This window comes from Ascidia mentula, chromosome 6 (genome assembly GCF_947561715.1).
Source record: "Ascidia mentula chromosome 6, kaAscMent1.1, whole genome shotgun sequence".
Classification (NCBI taxonomy): Eukaryota; Metazoa; Chordata; class Ascidiacea; order Phlebobranchia; family Ascidiidae; genus Ascidia; species Ascidia mentula.
This window is the reverse complement of record NC_138571.1, coordinates 10,697,877-10,713,201: the sequence shown is the minus strand read 5'-3', so window position 1 is coordinate 10,713,201 and position 15,325 is coordinate 10,697,877. Positions and strand designations below refer to the sequence as shown.

General features: G+C 38.0%; 2 protein-coding genes across 2 annotated transcripts; both read left to right on the top strand.

The window, feature by feature from the left end:
• The first annotated feature begins 4,201 nt into the window (after window positions 1-4,201).
• Window positions 4,202-13,959, top strand: LOC145907182 (uncharacterized). The gene is made up of 8 exons (XM_082994612.1): window positions 4,202-4,346; window positions 4,425-4,544; window positions 4,607-4,757; window positions 4,816-4,931; window positions 5,028-5,135; window positions 5,513-5,632; window positions 5,943-6,062; window positions 13,664-13,959. The coding sequence occupies exons 1-8, from the start codon at window positions 4,325-4,327 to the stop codon at window positions 13,957-13,959; spliced, it is 1,053 nt and encodes a 350-aa protein (XP_082850738.1). The 5' UTR covers window positions 4,202-4,324.
• Window positions 13,960-14,283: 324 nt separating this feature from the next.
• Window positions 14,284-15,048, top strand: LOC145907181 (uncharacterized). Its single transcript, XM_082994611.1, has one exon. The coding sequence runs from the start codon at window positions 14,284-14,286 to the stop codon at window positions 15,046-15,048; it is 765 nt and encodes a 254-aa protein (XP_082850737.1).
• Window positions 15,049-15,325: the final 277 nt, after the last annotated feature.

Sequence of the window (15,325 nt, the reverse complement as noted above, 5' to 3'; positions counted from 1 at the left end):
CCTTTAAACTCCACATTTAATCATTTGCATTATTTTCGTGTTTGTTTCATCTACGCAGCATAAAGGTGTATATATATTCGCCAGCTGGTCTTAGTGAATCTTCTATATTTTCAATGTATTTGTTAATTAGGTAATTTTGGGGCAAATCTAACGATGGCGTTTACTTTGTTAATTACCATGTGATGACTGAGCAACTATTTACAGATTTTCAAAGTCTAGCTTCTTTGACAATGTTGAAATTGATTTTGTTTGGAGTTTTGTTGGTCGGCCATCTTGTCATAACTCACCAACAACAACAAGTATGCAGAGTTGTTTCCATTTGTGACGGACAAGAACAAGGATCAGAGATAGAACATTCCGGCTTGAAAGGTGCCAGAGGAGAGACTGGAAGACCAGGAAAGATGGGACCACGTGGACCTCGAGGTCACCGAGGTGAAAAGGGAGACCAAGGACCTGTGGCTGGCAAAGAAGATTTGTTGAGGCTTGTTGCAGGTTTCACTATCAAACAACAGGTTTTCACTGAACGGTTACGTAGTGTTGAAAACTTAATGGCATTATCGTTTGGGATCCCCACCCAAGATAAATTTGAATGTTTGGATGGCTAAATAAACGCAACTGCAATAAATTTTTGGGCAAAATCCATGCAAACACCAGCCAACACTTGCTTTAACGTTCAGCGAATAAGCGCGTTAAACTTAAAACTAACCATTGTTTCCAAACGTGGAGCAATGTTACCGAACACGAGGCATTGTTACAAAACAAGTACTATTTTTCGTTCAAACGAAAGGAGACATAGCAGCCTCTACCGCATGCAAGGTTTTTATTTGTTTTGTCGTTATTTCAACGTGTATTCTAAACTTATGTAAGTACAAGAATCCTGTGATCGAAATATGGTTGTTCTCACACAACAATGTATGACACATGTCGTTTATTATGTCATAAAGGGTTCTATTTTTAACAACCATTTCCATGAGCAACAAACCAATGTAAGCGGATTGATTTAAAACAACAAATTATCCGTTGTTATTTAAATTACTTTGCATTAAATTAAACATTATGACATTGTTGTTTTCAGTACTTTCAGCATTGGTGATGAAGGAAGTTCTTACACAATTACTATATCCGGATATTCGGGGAATGCCCATGACTGGGTCGTTCACTAATAACGGGATGAGATTTTCAACTCGTAACAGAGACAAAGGTGAGTAATAATGATACAACGTGTCTGTTTATATTTCTGTTATATATTCTGTTAAAATAGATGAAATGCATTTCCTCAAATAGTTGATTTTCGTTGACAAAGTTAACCGCCTACCCTAAATCAACAAAATCAATTGCTCTGAAACAAAATATTTTAGTTAAACATTGCGTTAAAATTTTAGTTAAACACAAGTTTTAACTGAGTTTAAGTAAGTTGTTACACAGAGTTGTTGACAACCGACGTAATTATAATTGCAGGTCAGGAGGTAATTGTGCTGTGACTCATGGTGGAGCTTGGTGGCATCGTGCTTGTTCAGATGCCCACCTCAATGGTCCGTGGTCGAGAACTTCTACTGGTGTCAACACTATGAGTTGGTTGAGATGCAAAAACTCATATGACGGAATAATGAGTTCTAAGATGAAAGTGAAATGCGAATAATCGTTGGGGAGGTTTAAAGTGACGAAAATTAACATTGCGTCGTTAGTTACCATGGTAACGTTGTGTTGATTTACAATTATTCACAGACATTGTAAATACTTTCACCTGTTTTGATAAAGGCTTTAAATCGTAAATAACAGGAAAGCAATTATACCGAACCGAATTTATTCCACAAATCCTTACAATGTTTGCGTTAATAGCGAACTTTACCTTTCTGCATGTTTGTTATTATCACGGTATTGGTAGGGCGTTACTTAAAACGTCTACACAAATAATAACACTGCCATATATCTGACTCCTGATAAAAAGGCTGCTACCAAACCCAAAGTCAATCGATCAGTTTAATACATAATAAACAAGCGCACGAGGATTAACAATAACACGTTACAAACCACACGTACAAAAAGTCTCTGTCCTATGTGTCCTTTGTCCTCTGTCCCTTCGTATCTTTTTTACGCAAAGACATGTGGCCTATATAGAAAATGCATACCGGGTTATTTGAGTTCGGATTACCACGTGACTTATTTGAAAAGGCGGCTTGTTGTTGGAAGTGTCAACGAACGAATAGCACGTTTGCCGTAAATGAGTTGAACTTGGTTTACAGCGTGATTATTATCCGACGTTAATTAAAACACGGTTGATGCCAGAAAAACACAACATAACAATTGCAATTATGACGTCGACACTACTTATTGTTGCATTTTGTGTGTTTCGGATGCCACTTCTACCATAGAATTATGTCAACGTGTCGATTAGATATTGACAACATATTCCGTTTTATCATTCCTTGTATATCATGTCGTTGTTGTAATATCGCATGCAACCGTTTCCATGCTTTATGGTGATAATCCATGTAAATATAAACATTGATCCATCAGATTTGACAGTTGATTTCTGATTCGAGGATGTCACTGAATTTGATTCAGTTCAGTTTGGCTTTCTCTGATAAACCCCAAAAATGCATTCACGCCAATTCACCGCAATTATTAACAGAAATGCGCGGATATCGCGGCGCCATTTCACCGACTTATGGGAAAGGTTTTATGTGAGGGTAAATTGTGTAACAAGGTTTCTTGTCAACACTCAGGTCCTCATTGCAGCCCAAATGATGGCGTCACGGCCGTGGGCTTTCCAGTGGCGTCTGTCACGTGTTTCATTTGTGTTGTTGTTTTTGTCTGTTCAGTTACCTGCCTACCTCTGCACACACCTTGCTGCAACTCTTCGTTGAGCGGAACCACTGTTTTGCATCAGATCATTTCGCAAAACAGTTTGGTGGGCGTGATACGTTTTGTTGTCTAGAATCTAGAATCAATTGTGCTTCTAATTTGATTAGAAACAGCTCCTGTTTCGGCGAAGTGTCGAGTTCTTATGTTGCCGATCTGAAAGGAGCGTTTACAAGACATTTTTCGTGGAAAACAACGCAGCTAATTTCTATTTTATTTTCTAACATCTTCATTTCCGTAGATTTAGCGTCGCCGAGTGGGATCCAAAACATTTTGCGTTTAAATCAATGGAAGTGTTGTGTGACGTTAGGCGTCTCTAACACGTTGCAATGTTGCAGTGTCCAAACAGAAAATATAAATTCCATTAAGGATAAAACGCATTGTGAAGAATACAAAAGCACACGAGTTACGACCCTGACAACAAATTTAAGCGCTGCATTCAGATGCCAATAAAGCTTCAATTTATAATTATTCCATTATTTTTCCCGAATATTTGTTCGTTTAATTAACACGCTTTTAGTTAGCGTATGGTGGTAAGTGAGTTTTTGCTATATTGCGTTTCAAATATTTTACCGAGTATTGACTGTGTCAGTGCCCTCGCTTGACACCGCTTAATTTAAGTTTCATATTTAATAGGGATTAGCCGGAACGAACCCAAATAACACAACCGAATTCAAATATCAACACCGGATTAGAGATTGGATTCAAAATATTTGCGTTAAAATCAACGGAACTGTTGTGTGACGTGAGGCGTTGCTAACGTGTTGCAATGTTGCTGTGTCCGAAAATATAATTTTCAGTAAAGGTTGGACTGAAGCACGCGTATTGTTTGTTTCGCATTCTCATTCATAGTAATTACTGCGCCCAGTTGGAAGGTGAATTTTCACAAAGGAAACAGAAGTCAGTGAAAGCAAGCTTGAAATTAAGGAAATTAAGTTTCGGATAAGTCACTTTGTGTTTGTTTTTTCCAAATGACTGGGTGAATGAAATTCTGATGAGACACTTTTCGATGTGATTACTAGAGACACTTTTCGATGTGATTACTGGAGACACTTTTCGATGTGATTACTACATACCATACATACGTTTATTTACTTTGTAATATTGATATAGAAGCGGAATCCATTTTCTAAGCAATATATTAAGTCAACTACAAAATATTTAGAAACCATGTCAAAGTATTACTTCCAAGTTTTTCCAATTCTGATGTTCTTTGTCCAAAACCCAAATCAATGCAATTCGTTGATAGGTAAGCTGTGTTTTGCAGTTAGTTTTCAAAAAATTATATGGATGCGTTAACTGGAATTAAATCTATTACTTTAATGCAGCAATTTGTGACACAAAGTTATCAGATTTGAATCACTCAATTTCAAAAGTAATCTGCCCACCCAACTGCTGGAGACAGTATTCGGATTTGTGTGGAAGTGATGATTACGCATCTGGCCCCCTTTGTCTGGCTGCAATGCATGCAGGACTGATTGATAGTAAGTTACATTGACAGTACCCTGGAATGTGTAACGGATTTTCTTTTAAATGAACTCAAACCAAATATTTTTGTAAAGATGATGGAGGCTACTTTGAAGTATACAAAAGTGACCCAATACATGAATATAAAGGATTGGACAGGAACGGAGTGAGAAGCAAATCTTGTTCGTTTGCAAGATGGTCGTACACATTTGAAAGTCAGCTATGCTCCGGGTAGCGTTTTGGTTAGAATAAATAATTACTATTTATGTAAATATAGTGAAATGCAGCACGACAGGAAACAGTGAGTTTTCTGTAACTGATGTATTTTGTCCACCTGGTTGTTCCTACTACGTCTGTGGAACAAATTCGTACAACAAGAATTCCTCGGTTTGTGCCTCTGCCATTCACGCTGGTATCTTGTCGCGTAAGTTGGTGTAATTAACACTTTGTGGTTTGTTTGAATCAACCATGAATATTTTCAGGAAGTGGAGGATACGTGACGTTTTATTCAAGAAACGGAAGACGCTCATTTATTAGTTCGACCAAGGGTGGTGTTACCAGCAAATCGTGTGGTTCATCAAGTCAATACTTTTCGTTCACTCGTAAGTCAACAAAAACCCTTCTAACCGATAAACAGGGATTGAAAGTAACAAGAAGTGATAAATGAAATAACGCTTGTTTTCCAATCAATATTTCAGATGATGATTGTTTGAGAACTTGTTCTAACAACGGTGAATGTTTGTCTGGAGTTAATGACCAACATTGTTCTTGCAACCCCGGGTTGATCGGGTCAGACTGTGAAATAGGTAAGAAATTGCCTTGAAAGCTGGAATGCTTGGTACTAAGAAAAATGTGCGAGGTAAATCGCAAAAGACTGGAAAATGCCAGGTAAATTCTGCTTAAAAAGAATACGCTACAACTCATATTGATTCTGGCGAATATATATTCTTAGCTGACGTCAACCAACAGGAAGAAAATGTTAATTATTTCATGTTGTATTGTTTGCCATGTTTAAGCAGCAGAATATTTGATAGTTCTGAATTTTCGGTCTTACGAACTTTCACTTATAGCCGTATTGAATGTGTTGTTCTTCAATGAAGTTCATGCTTCGCGTTTACTTCGGAGCTAAATGCCACTCAGCATGAAACAGTTCACTGAAATTGATCGTAATTATCATATTCAGATATAAACGAATGCGCGAATGTAATGCACAACTGTCATCAAAATGCAACTTGCATCAACACCGTCGGCAGTTTTCAATGTTCTTGCAACGCAAACTACACCGGAGATGGCATTGATTGTTGTAAGTTTGACGTCGTTTTTACAATGTTCAAATACAGGGATTCCGACCTCCGGGCCGCGAACCGGTTTTGTTCCGTGATGCATTTGTAACCGGTCAGTAGAAAAGAGAAAATTTTTTGGAGGATGCAACATTCTGTATGACGTCCAGCTAAACGAAATTGCCTTGGGTGCTTAACTGTGGTTATAATCGAATTACAGAAACAACTTTTTACGCAACCTATTACCCTATAGTGTGCTGTAGGGCTGTGAAGTCAACTCTTCCCTTGGAGTAAGAATGCAAATTCAGATCATGAAACTTGATTCCTTTTTAGATCCAGATTTCTGTGCACAAAATCCTGGTATTTGTCAGAACAATGGAACATGCATGAACACAAAAACCTCCTACAATTGTTTATGTACCTACGGGCACAGCGGGTCACATTGCGAAAAAGGTAAGATTTTGTGATTTTGTTTTTGGTTCTTTTTGGATGAAAGGAATGCAATTTATTAACAATGTTCATGGTGTTCCAAACATAGGCTCGTTTCCAACCTGCCTGGACGCGTTACAAAACGGCCTTAACGTAAGCGGAGTCTACAATTCAACTTCTCCTCTGACTTTCCAGGGATATTGCGACATGGATGGTGGATCTTGGCTGGTGAGTTTACATCTCGAGGCTAGAACTGCATTCTAAGTTTAATGGTTGGGAAGCGTTCGGTGGTAGTTTACATGACAAGTTATTGTCTGAACATCTTACCTTGGTTATGATAAATACCAGGTGTTCCAGCGTCGTTATGATGGATCTGTGAGTTTCGATAGAGATTGGGTGGATTACAAGAACGGGTTTGGGAATCTATCAACAGAATTTTGGATGGGTTTGTATTTCAATAAAGCAATCCTTTACTAAACGTCTTACAAGTTTAAACAAAAACTTAGTACAACTGCTGTTAAATTTTGAATAATAGTTGGTTTTAAATTTATTGCATCTACTAAACATTTACTGAGTGTAATAACTTGCGCACACCCAGTTAAACATACAGGCCTACCAAGCAAAACGTTTCAAGTACGCTACGTAACAATCCTAGAGTCAATATAACTGCATCAGTTGATTCAATTTAAATTCCAGTGTTTTTAGCAATATTATTACAACCAACAAATTTTATCAGGTTTGGAGAAACTGCATCAAATCACCAGTGTGTCCACTAGATGTCGCCTTCGTGTTGATCTTCAGGATTTTTCCGGAGGTGAAGGATTTGCCGAGTATAGGTAAGACTATGACGTATTTAACGTTTTCAATTTAATGCCATTGTTCCAACGATAATTTACCCGACGCTGTCATGTCGTCATAACTAACAAAATCTTCAAAGACATTAGGGGAATACCCCCTTCATCACGTCAAATTTCCAAAAAAGTTTGAAGCAACACAGAATATTTTTGCTGTGTTTCAATGCATTTACTCGGTTCGGAATAATTATGAAACAAAAGGTTTAGATACCGCACACACATAGGGATGGTAATCAACTCGTAACGACCCCACATCACCGCTCTTGAGGTTTGCGCGATCGCTTGGTCGCGGATTGCCGGAACCGAGCTCATTGGGGCTAGGATTGGGTCGAACGCCACCTTTTTGCGCTTAGAGCATGTGGCTGCAGAAAATTTTCTTGCCTATTTACTGTGTGTTGTACACTTATTGGTAATTGGTAATGCCATGCGATAGAAAAAGTTAAAAAAGTTTAACAGATATAGCGAAAATACAATAATTAAATTCTTAGTTAAAAAATGTAAATACCAGTGGGAAATAAAGATTCCGTTTGCACTGGAAGTGGGAAATGAGATAAAAAAGATTAAGAACCAGTGCATTTTAGGCAGTGTTGCAGGAAAGTCTGTTGTCCAGATGAGTTTATGCGGTCGTTGCCCAACTCCTTGTGGTAAATTCTTGAGTGCCAAGAACTGACCTTTGCCAAAACGTTGCATCTTGACTGGAAAGTTAGATTTATCCGATTTTTTTCTTCAGCTACTATGAAGCCTCTTTGTTATCGCCCTAAATGAAACGTTTAACCGAGGCGCACGTCCCCTGCCAGTGACGTAGGATCAGAAATATAAAAAAATCTGCCACAAACAACATAGTTAAATGCGGGTTACAGAATAGTCTCGGCAAAAACTCATCTAACTTTTGCTTCTCCTGTAAGATATTCCAAATACATCTTGCAATGTCAGCATCGTATGCTTGATTGGCATCTTATTTAAATGGAACAGGTTTGAGGTTGCTTAAAAATTGACATCAAGTCGTTTGTGAACTTAAAGTTGAAAAATATCTGGGTTTCCTTTGCAAAACTTCTAATCCCACTCTGTGTTTATTGCTTAGTTGACAAATAATTATTCCACACAACACAATGTATGACACATGTCGTTTATTACATCATAAAGTGTTTTATTTTCAACAATCATTTCTATGAGCAATAAACCAATATAAGCGGATTGATTTAAAACAACAAATTATCCGTTGTTATTTAAATTACTTTGCATTAAATTAAACATTATGACATTGTTGTTTTCAGTACTTTCAGCATTGGCGATGAAGGAAATTCTTACACAATTACTATATCCGGATATTCGGGGAATATATCAGATTCCATTGTTGATGGGCAAGGCAGTCTAAACGGGATGAGATTTACCACTCGCAACAGAGACAATGATAGGTGAGTAATAATAATACAACGTGTCTGATTATATTTCTGTTTTACTAACGAAGTAAATCGAGTTGTTTTAAAAAAGATAAAATGCATTTCCTCAAATAGTTGATTTTCGTTGACAAAGTTAACCGCCTACCCTAAATCAACAATTGTAAAAATCAATTGTTCTGAAACAGGGGATTGGTTTAAAGTTTTAGTTAAACACAAGTTTCAACTGAGTTTAAATAAGTTATAACACAGATTTGTTGACAACCGACTTAATTATAATTGCAGATGGCATGTTGGTAATTGTGCTGTGACTGTTGGTGGAGCTTGGTGGCATCGTGCTTGTTCAGATGCCCACCTTAATGGTCCGTGGTCGAGAACTTCTACTAGTAGCAACACTATGAGTTGGTTCCATTGGAAGAATTCCTGGAGCGGAATAATGAGCTCTAAGATGAAAGTGAAATGCGAATAAATGTTAGGGAGGTTTATGTGATGAAAATGAACTATGCCTAGTTAGTTACCACGGCAACGTTGTGTTGATTTACAATTATTCACAGACATTGTAAATACTTTCAACTGTTTTGATAAAGGATTTAAATCGTAAATGACAGGAAAACAATTGTACCAAACCGAATTTCTTTCACAAATCCATACAATTTTTGCGTTAGTAGCGAAAACTTCACCTTTCTGCATGTTTGTTATTATCATTGTATTTGTAGGGCGTTACTTAAAACGTCTACACAAATAATAACACTGCCGTATATCTGACTTCTGATGAAAAGTCTGCTATCAAACCCAAAGTCAATCGATCAGTTTATTACATAATAAACAAGCGTCTGAGGATTAACAATAACACGTTACAAACCACGCGTACAAAAAGTCTCTGTCCTATATGTCCTTTGTCCTCTGTCCCTTCGTATCTTTTTTACGCAAAATACATGTGGCCTATATAGAAAGTGCATACCGGGGTTATTTGAGTTCGGATTACCACGTAACTCATCTGAAAAGGCGGCTTGTTGCTGGAAGTGTCAACGAACGAATAGCACGTTCGCCGTAAATGAGTTGAACTTGGTTTACAGCGTGATTATTATCCGACGTTAACAAAAAAAACGGTTGATGCCAGAAAAACACAACATAATAATTGCAATTATGACGTCGACACTACTTATTATTACATTTTGTGTGTTTCGGATGCCACTTCTTCCATAGAATTATGTCAACGTGTCAATTAGATATTGACAACATATTCCATTTTATCATTCCTTGTATATCATGTCGTTGTTGTAATATCGCATGCAACCGATTCCATGCTTTATGCTGATAATCCATGTAAATATAAACATTGATCCATCAGATTTGACAGTTGATTTCTGATTCGAGGATATCAGTAAATTTGATTCAGTTCAGTTTGGCTTTCGCTGATAAACCCTAAAAATGCATTCACGCCAATTAACCGCAAATATTTACAGAAATGCGCGGATATCGCGGCGCCATTTCACCGACTTATGGGAAAGGTTCTATGTGAGGGTAAATTGTGTAACAAGGTTTCTTGTCAACACCCAGGTCCTAATTGCAGCCCAAATGATGACGTCACGGCCATGGGCCTTCGAGTGGCGTCTGTCACGTGTTTCATTTGTGTTGTTGTTTCTGTCTGTTCAGTAACCTGCCTACCTCTGCGCATACCTTGCTGCAACTCATTCTTACTTGACACTGATGATGAACACAGTGGTGTTGAAAACGTTTGCTTCGGCATGAGTAGCATACTAGCTTTGGCTTTCCTTTACAAATCATTTTCTTGTCACCTCCCAAGGTTAGACCTTATACACTTTTGTGTCATAACCAAACTTAACACAGCAGTTTGTGGAGGACACATACGCGTCTGATGCGTCTGCCGGGTGGATTACATGGAAAAATGTAGATGGCATGGAGAGAGTGAAGTTTTGTAGAATTAATTCCTGAACCCGAAATAAATTACTCAATAAATAGAATTCCAAGTCACAAAATTATGAAGGTGCTTTTCCATTTCACCACATGGAAATTGTGCCTGAGCTTGGCGGAAAAACTCACCTCGTTTGAGCTGGCAGTTTCGGTGGATATTTTACTTCTTTGCTGTGGTACAAAAGTTAGTTGCGCCATAATGATAAAGGGAAGTAAAAAATACACCGAAACTGCTCCAAACACGCCGAAAATCGCACTGGCAACAACACGTGCGTCCCTGAAGTGCCAAAATGTTAAAGGGGATTTTTCTAAAAATTGAATTACAAAAGTATGCCATGATTTGACTTGTCGAGTTATAGGACCGCCTCTTGTCTACACAATCGGGTCAAAAATAGTATTTTGCCTCAAGGTCGGACATTATTTTAGTTAAAAAGGCTTCAAAAGTGTCGATTGGTTTTGTGAAAAAGTAAATCACAAAAACCTCATGCAATTTGCAATTCAATGTTGTCCCCAAGCCGTTTTCTGTGCAATGCCAAATACGTTTTTGCCGAAGAGCTGTTTCTGCTATCCTATTGGGCATAAGATCCCCCTGAATGCTTCTCAGATCCTTGCAGTGTTTTGTCAAATGCAGCTGCAATTATTGTTTTTTTTCTTTGAATATTTAGTACTAGTGGACATTCATAGGTCATAAGCCGCAGGAAATGTTTTTGAAAAGGGTTCCCACCTTCGCGACCCATCAGCAAGCCTGCCAAGAAAGTCTCGGTCTGACATCATGTTGGTAGGTATTGTCATCAGTGTTTAGTTCTTGGATCTAACTAAGTTCTAAGACCAAAGGCATGGACTCTGAGACCAAACTGCAATCTCTTTGATCCATGAGACCACATGTTATAGGATCTAGGAGACCAAATGTTGTAACCCAAGAGACCACATTGCGATCTGAGTTGGACCGAATGTTAGGATCTGTTTATTTGTGGAAAGAGTCGCAAATATATAGGAACATATCAAAGATGACGCAGAAACAAAGAGATAATTGCTGCGATTACGCGACAAAGGAGACGTAGAAGAAGTAGCGCAAGTTGAAAGACGTAACGCAAGTGAGATAACTAGCGATGGCGTCAGAAAGACGGGGTGATAATGTAAAAGAGCAGAAAGCAGTTTTGAAAGTTTCAACAAAATATTAAAATGTTTCGAAGTATTACAAGCTGAATTTACATTCTTTGGCAAAAACGCAAGTTACTCAGTATGTGTATTAATGCTGAAAAGCCTCAAAACTTTAAACAAGAAAGCCAAAGCTATTGTGCTGCTATACATTATGTGCAGTTTCGAACACGACTGCGTCCATCATCAGTGCAATTTGAGAAAGAGTTGCAACCAAGAAAGCGCTGAGGTAGGCAGGCAACTGAACGGGCGAAACATAACAACACTGCAGGGACTCACGTTTGCAGAAAGAAAACACTCCCGGCTCCAATGGCTATCAAAGCATTTGCCACGAACTACCTTTACGACCTTTTAATTAGAACAATAATACATACCTCAGACCACTACACGTAGGCGCTCAATGCAGCCTTCTCTCCACTTGTCAAAGTCTAACCTCTGTCATAGTCTGCGGTTAGCTTATTCTCTTTTCGCTCCCCTCTTAGCTTATGGCCGTGGCGATATTTACAACGTGGTCGAAATGAGGAAAAATATTAATATGGACAGGATTATTAAAACGTCGATTTGATTATTGAACCCAAAGCTGATTTTCATATGTCAGAGATTTACCCATATGTGTGGGAGAAGCGAAGCGATTACCTCGAAATACCTTATGCATGTATACGCGGCGGAAATACAGTTTGTCACAATTAACAAAGAATAATATAAAGTTTTGCTGCAGGAGTCCCCCGGTTCGAAAATGTTTGCCGAGTGGTTGTAAGGTGTTGTACGTGCGTCATGGATTAGCATGCTGAGGTTGAATCATTCCGAACATCTTCATCAATGGTAGCATTTAAGCGTTGAAAGGTTGTCGTAATCTGTACAGATACTCGAACAAACAATTTAAATTTCCTAGGCCCAAGTTTCTACATAGGTTTCAAGCGTTAATATGATTTGTCTGGTATATTTCAATATTTACGTGACAAACAGCTTCGGTTTTGTTGCAATGAAGCAAGTGACATTTAATTTAAGCGCAAAACAACAAGGACAAAAACTTGAGGATAATTTACAAATAATAATAGCTTTGCGTATTGTCATGTGTCAAAAGTTCGAATCAACAGTGAAAAAAAAATCCAACATGTCTTTAGTAATTTCCAGGAATGGCATTTGATACAGTCCACTAATCAAATTAAATCAAATCATGTTTATTTTGCGTAAAAGCAACTACGCGTAAGAACAATATACAAAGGTTATGAGCAATGCATGACTTCAGGCTCAGTAAACAAGTGTATGGCGTCTGGTCACTTGCGAAGTTGAGGCGTCAGTTGCGCCGTGCGACTAGCAGTCATGTGCTGCTCTTCGGACTAGTTGTCCGGTAATGTGAAAGAGATGTGTGCATTGAGTGAATGCGTCGCGACAAGCGCGATAGCCCTGTGATTGCTCACTGAAAACACCATTCTGTATAAATGTAATTCTCCTGTTATTTTCCTATTGACAAGTTAATGTAATTAATGTAAAAGTTTACGTTTTGGAATTAAACATGACAACAGCAAATCTAAAATCATTGTTATACCGTATCCTACATCACAGACAACAAATAGGATTATCCACGACCAATGTTAAGTCGATTTCGAGTACTTAGTCCCGCAAGAAGCGTTAGTCCCACAATAAAAAAAATTATTTGTAAAAAAAAAAGAGTCATGTATTATTTAATGAAATTTGGAAAGGTTTTAGTTATGTCCGCACGACATTTTATAAGGTTGACATAACATGACGTAACCATTAAAATGCTGGTTAGGCATTACCTAACAATGATCCACATTTACTAGCGTTATGTCAGAGATTTTCCCCATATGTGTGGGTGAAGCAAAGCGATTACCTCGAAATAACATATGCGCATGTACGCGACCTAATTACGATACACAAAGAATAACAAAGAATAATATAAAGTTTGATGCAACACCTCAGAACTTAATTTGGGGGATTCGATATTGATACGGATCCCATAGTGTTTAATACAGATTAAATACAGAGTGCATATACAACTAACACTAAAAATAGGGATGGTGCCCTCAAAACCATTGGAGCGTGCAATAAATTACCTTTGTAGATTCAAATAATTGTGGAATTTCAGATAAAATAAATATATAGATTATTCCATATCAAGAATGGTAAACGTATCATCCACATATTGTCTCCAGTAACGCGGAGTAGTCTCTCCTCGAGAGAGCCCTTACCACTTTTGCGCATCCTCCGCGTTACTGGAGACGATATGTGGATGATACGTTTACCATTCTTGATACAGCAAAAGTGCAAGACTTCCTGACCTACATTAACAGCATCGAGGATTCCATCAAATGTACGTTGGAAGAGGAGAGTGGTGGCAAAATACCCTTCTTGGATGTAGAAGTTTACCGGGACAAGGATGGAGTTATCAATACTCGTGTTCATCGAAAACCAACACACACGAATCGCTACCTTTCGTTTCTTTCGGCACACCCGATAGAACATAAAAGGGCAGTTGTAAGATCGCTTATGGATAGAGCCAAGACCCACATTTCAAGGCCAGAAGACCAAGCAAAAGAGAATAGTGTCGTATAAAATGCGCTGCGAACAAACCAATATCCTGCCTGGATGTTAAGCGCGAGAACGGCATTATCCCAGAAGCATGAAATGCCCACTAGCGGAACAGTTGTAATTCCCTACGTCCCTGGCCTTACCGAAACATTGCGAAGATTGATTTTGGATTACGGCATAAAAGTTTACACGAAGCCTCATACAACGCTTGGCAATCTAATTTCACGACCCATTGCTACGGAGGCTTTCGAACCAAAGGGGGTGGTCTGATTCTATTTGAATAAGTGATATTGAATAAGGTATCCAACGGAAACTTAGGTTACCATAAGCTTTAAAAAAAAACAATAAATGGCACCTCAATCTGTTGCCACCATATCTGCGAAAGTGGATAATTTATTATTGGAAGTGTTAAGCAACAAGAAAGCGATGAACGAAAAATTGAACACAGTTCTAACAGATCTGCAAAGCATAAAGGAAAGTCAGGTCTATCTTTCCAATAAATATGATGAGCTGGAAGAAAAACTAAACAACAAAGATAGAGAGCTCAAGGTACTTGCAAATGAAAACAAATCACTAAAAGAAGACGTTGCACAACTTAAAAAAGAAATGATTACAAACGCTGAACAAATAAACTCACTTGAACAATATGGAAGAAGGGAATGCTTGGAAATTAAAGGAATACCAACAACTGAGGCAGAAAATACAGATGATATTGTTTCTGCAGTTGCCAAAAAAGTTGGAGTAGCAATTGTCAAAAGCGATATCAGCATTTCGCATCGATTGGGGACAAAGACATCAATGCATGGAAAACCCCCAACAATAATAGAAAAATTTAACAGCAGAAAAATAAGAGACAAAATATACAACAACCGAAGAGAGCTTTCAAAAAACAAACAATGTGAATCACAGAATCCAATCTTTATAAATGAAAGTTTAACTAGGCAAAACAGAAAAATTTTCAATGCTTGTTTAAATTATAAAAGAAAACATGGTTTCAAATTCATATGGACAAAGAATGGAACAACTATGCTGAAGAAAAATGAATCATCCCCCTCATTGGCAATCAAGACGGAAGAGGAACTTCAAAAGCACAATATCCCATTGGAGAACTAGGTACATGAACTTCAAGCACTTGAATAGATCTTTGACAAATGTGCACCACTGCAAATTTTGTGCAAAATGTGTCACTTTTCATTTGTGTAAAAGCAATATTACATTACTTTTGGGGGCAGAAATTTACACACATTGCATGTTTTTAGTATACTGCATGTTGTCACAACATTTCATATCCCACACAGCGCTTCGAAAAACTGCTTAGTAAAGTAAACCCCCAAGTTACCTTGACATGACTAACATTAGAGGGTCCCAATATTATGACACCAGCAAGTTT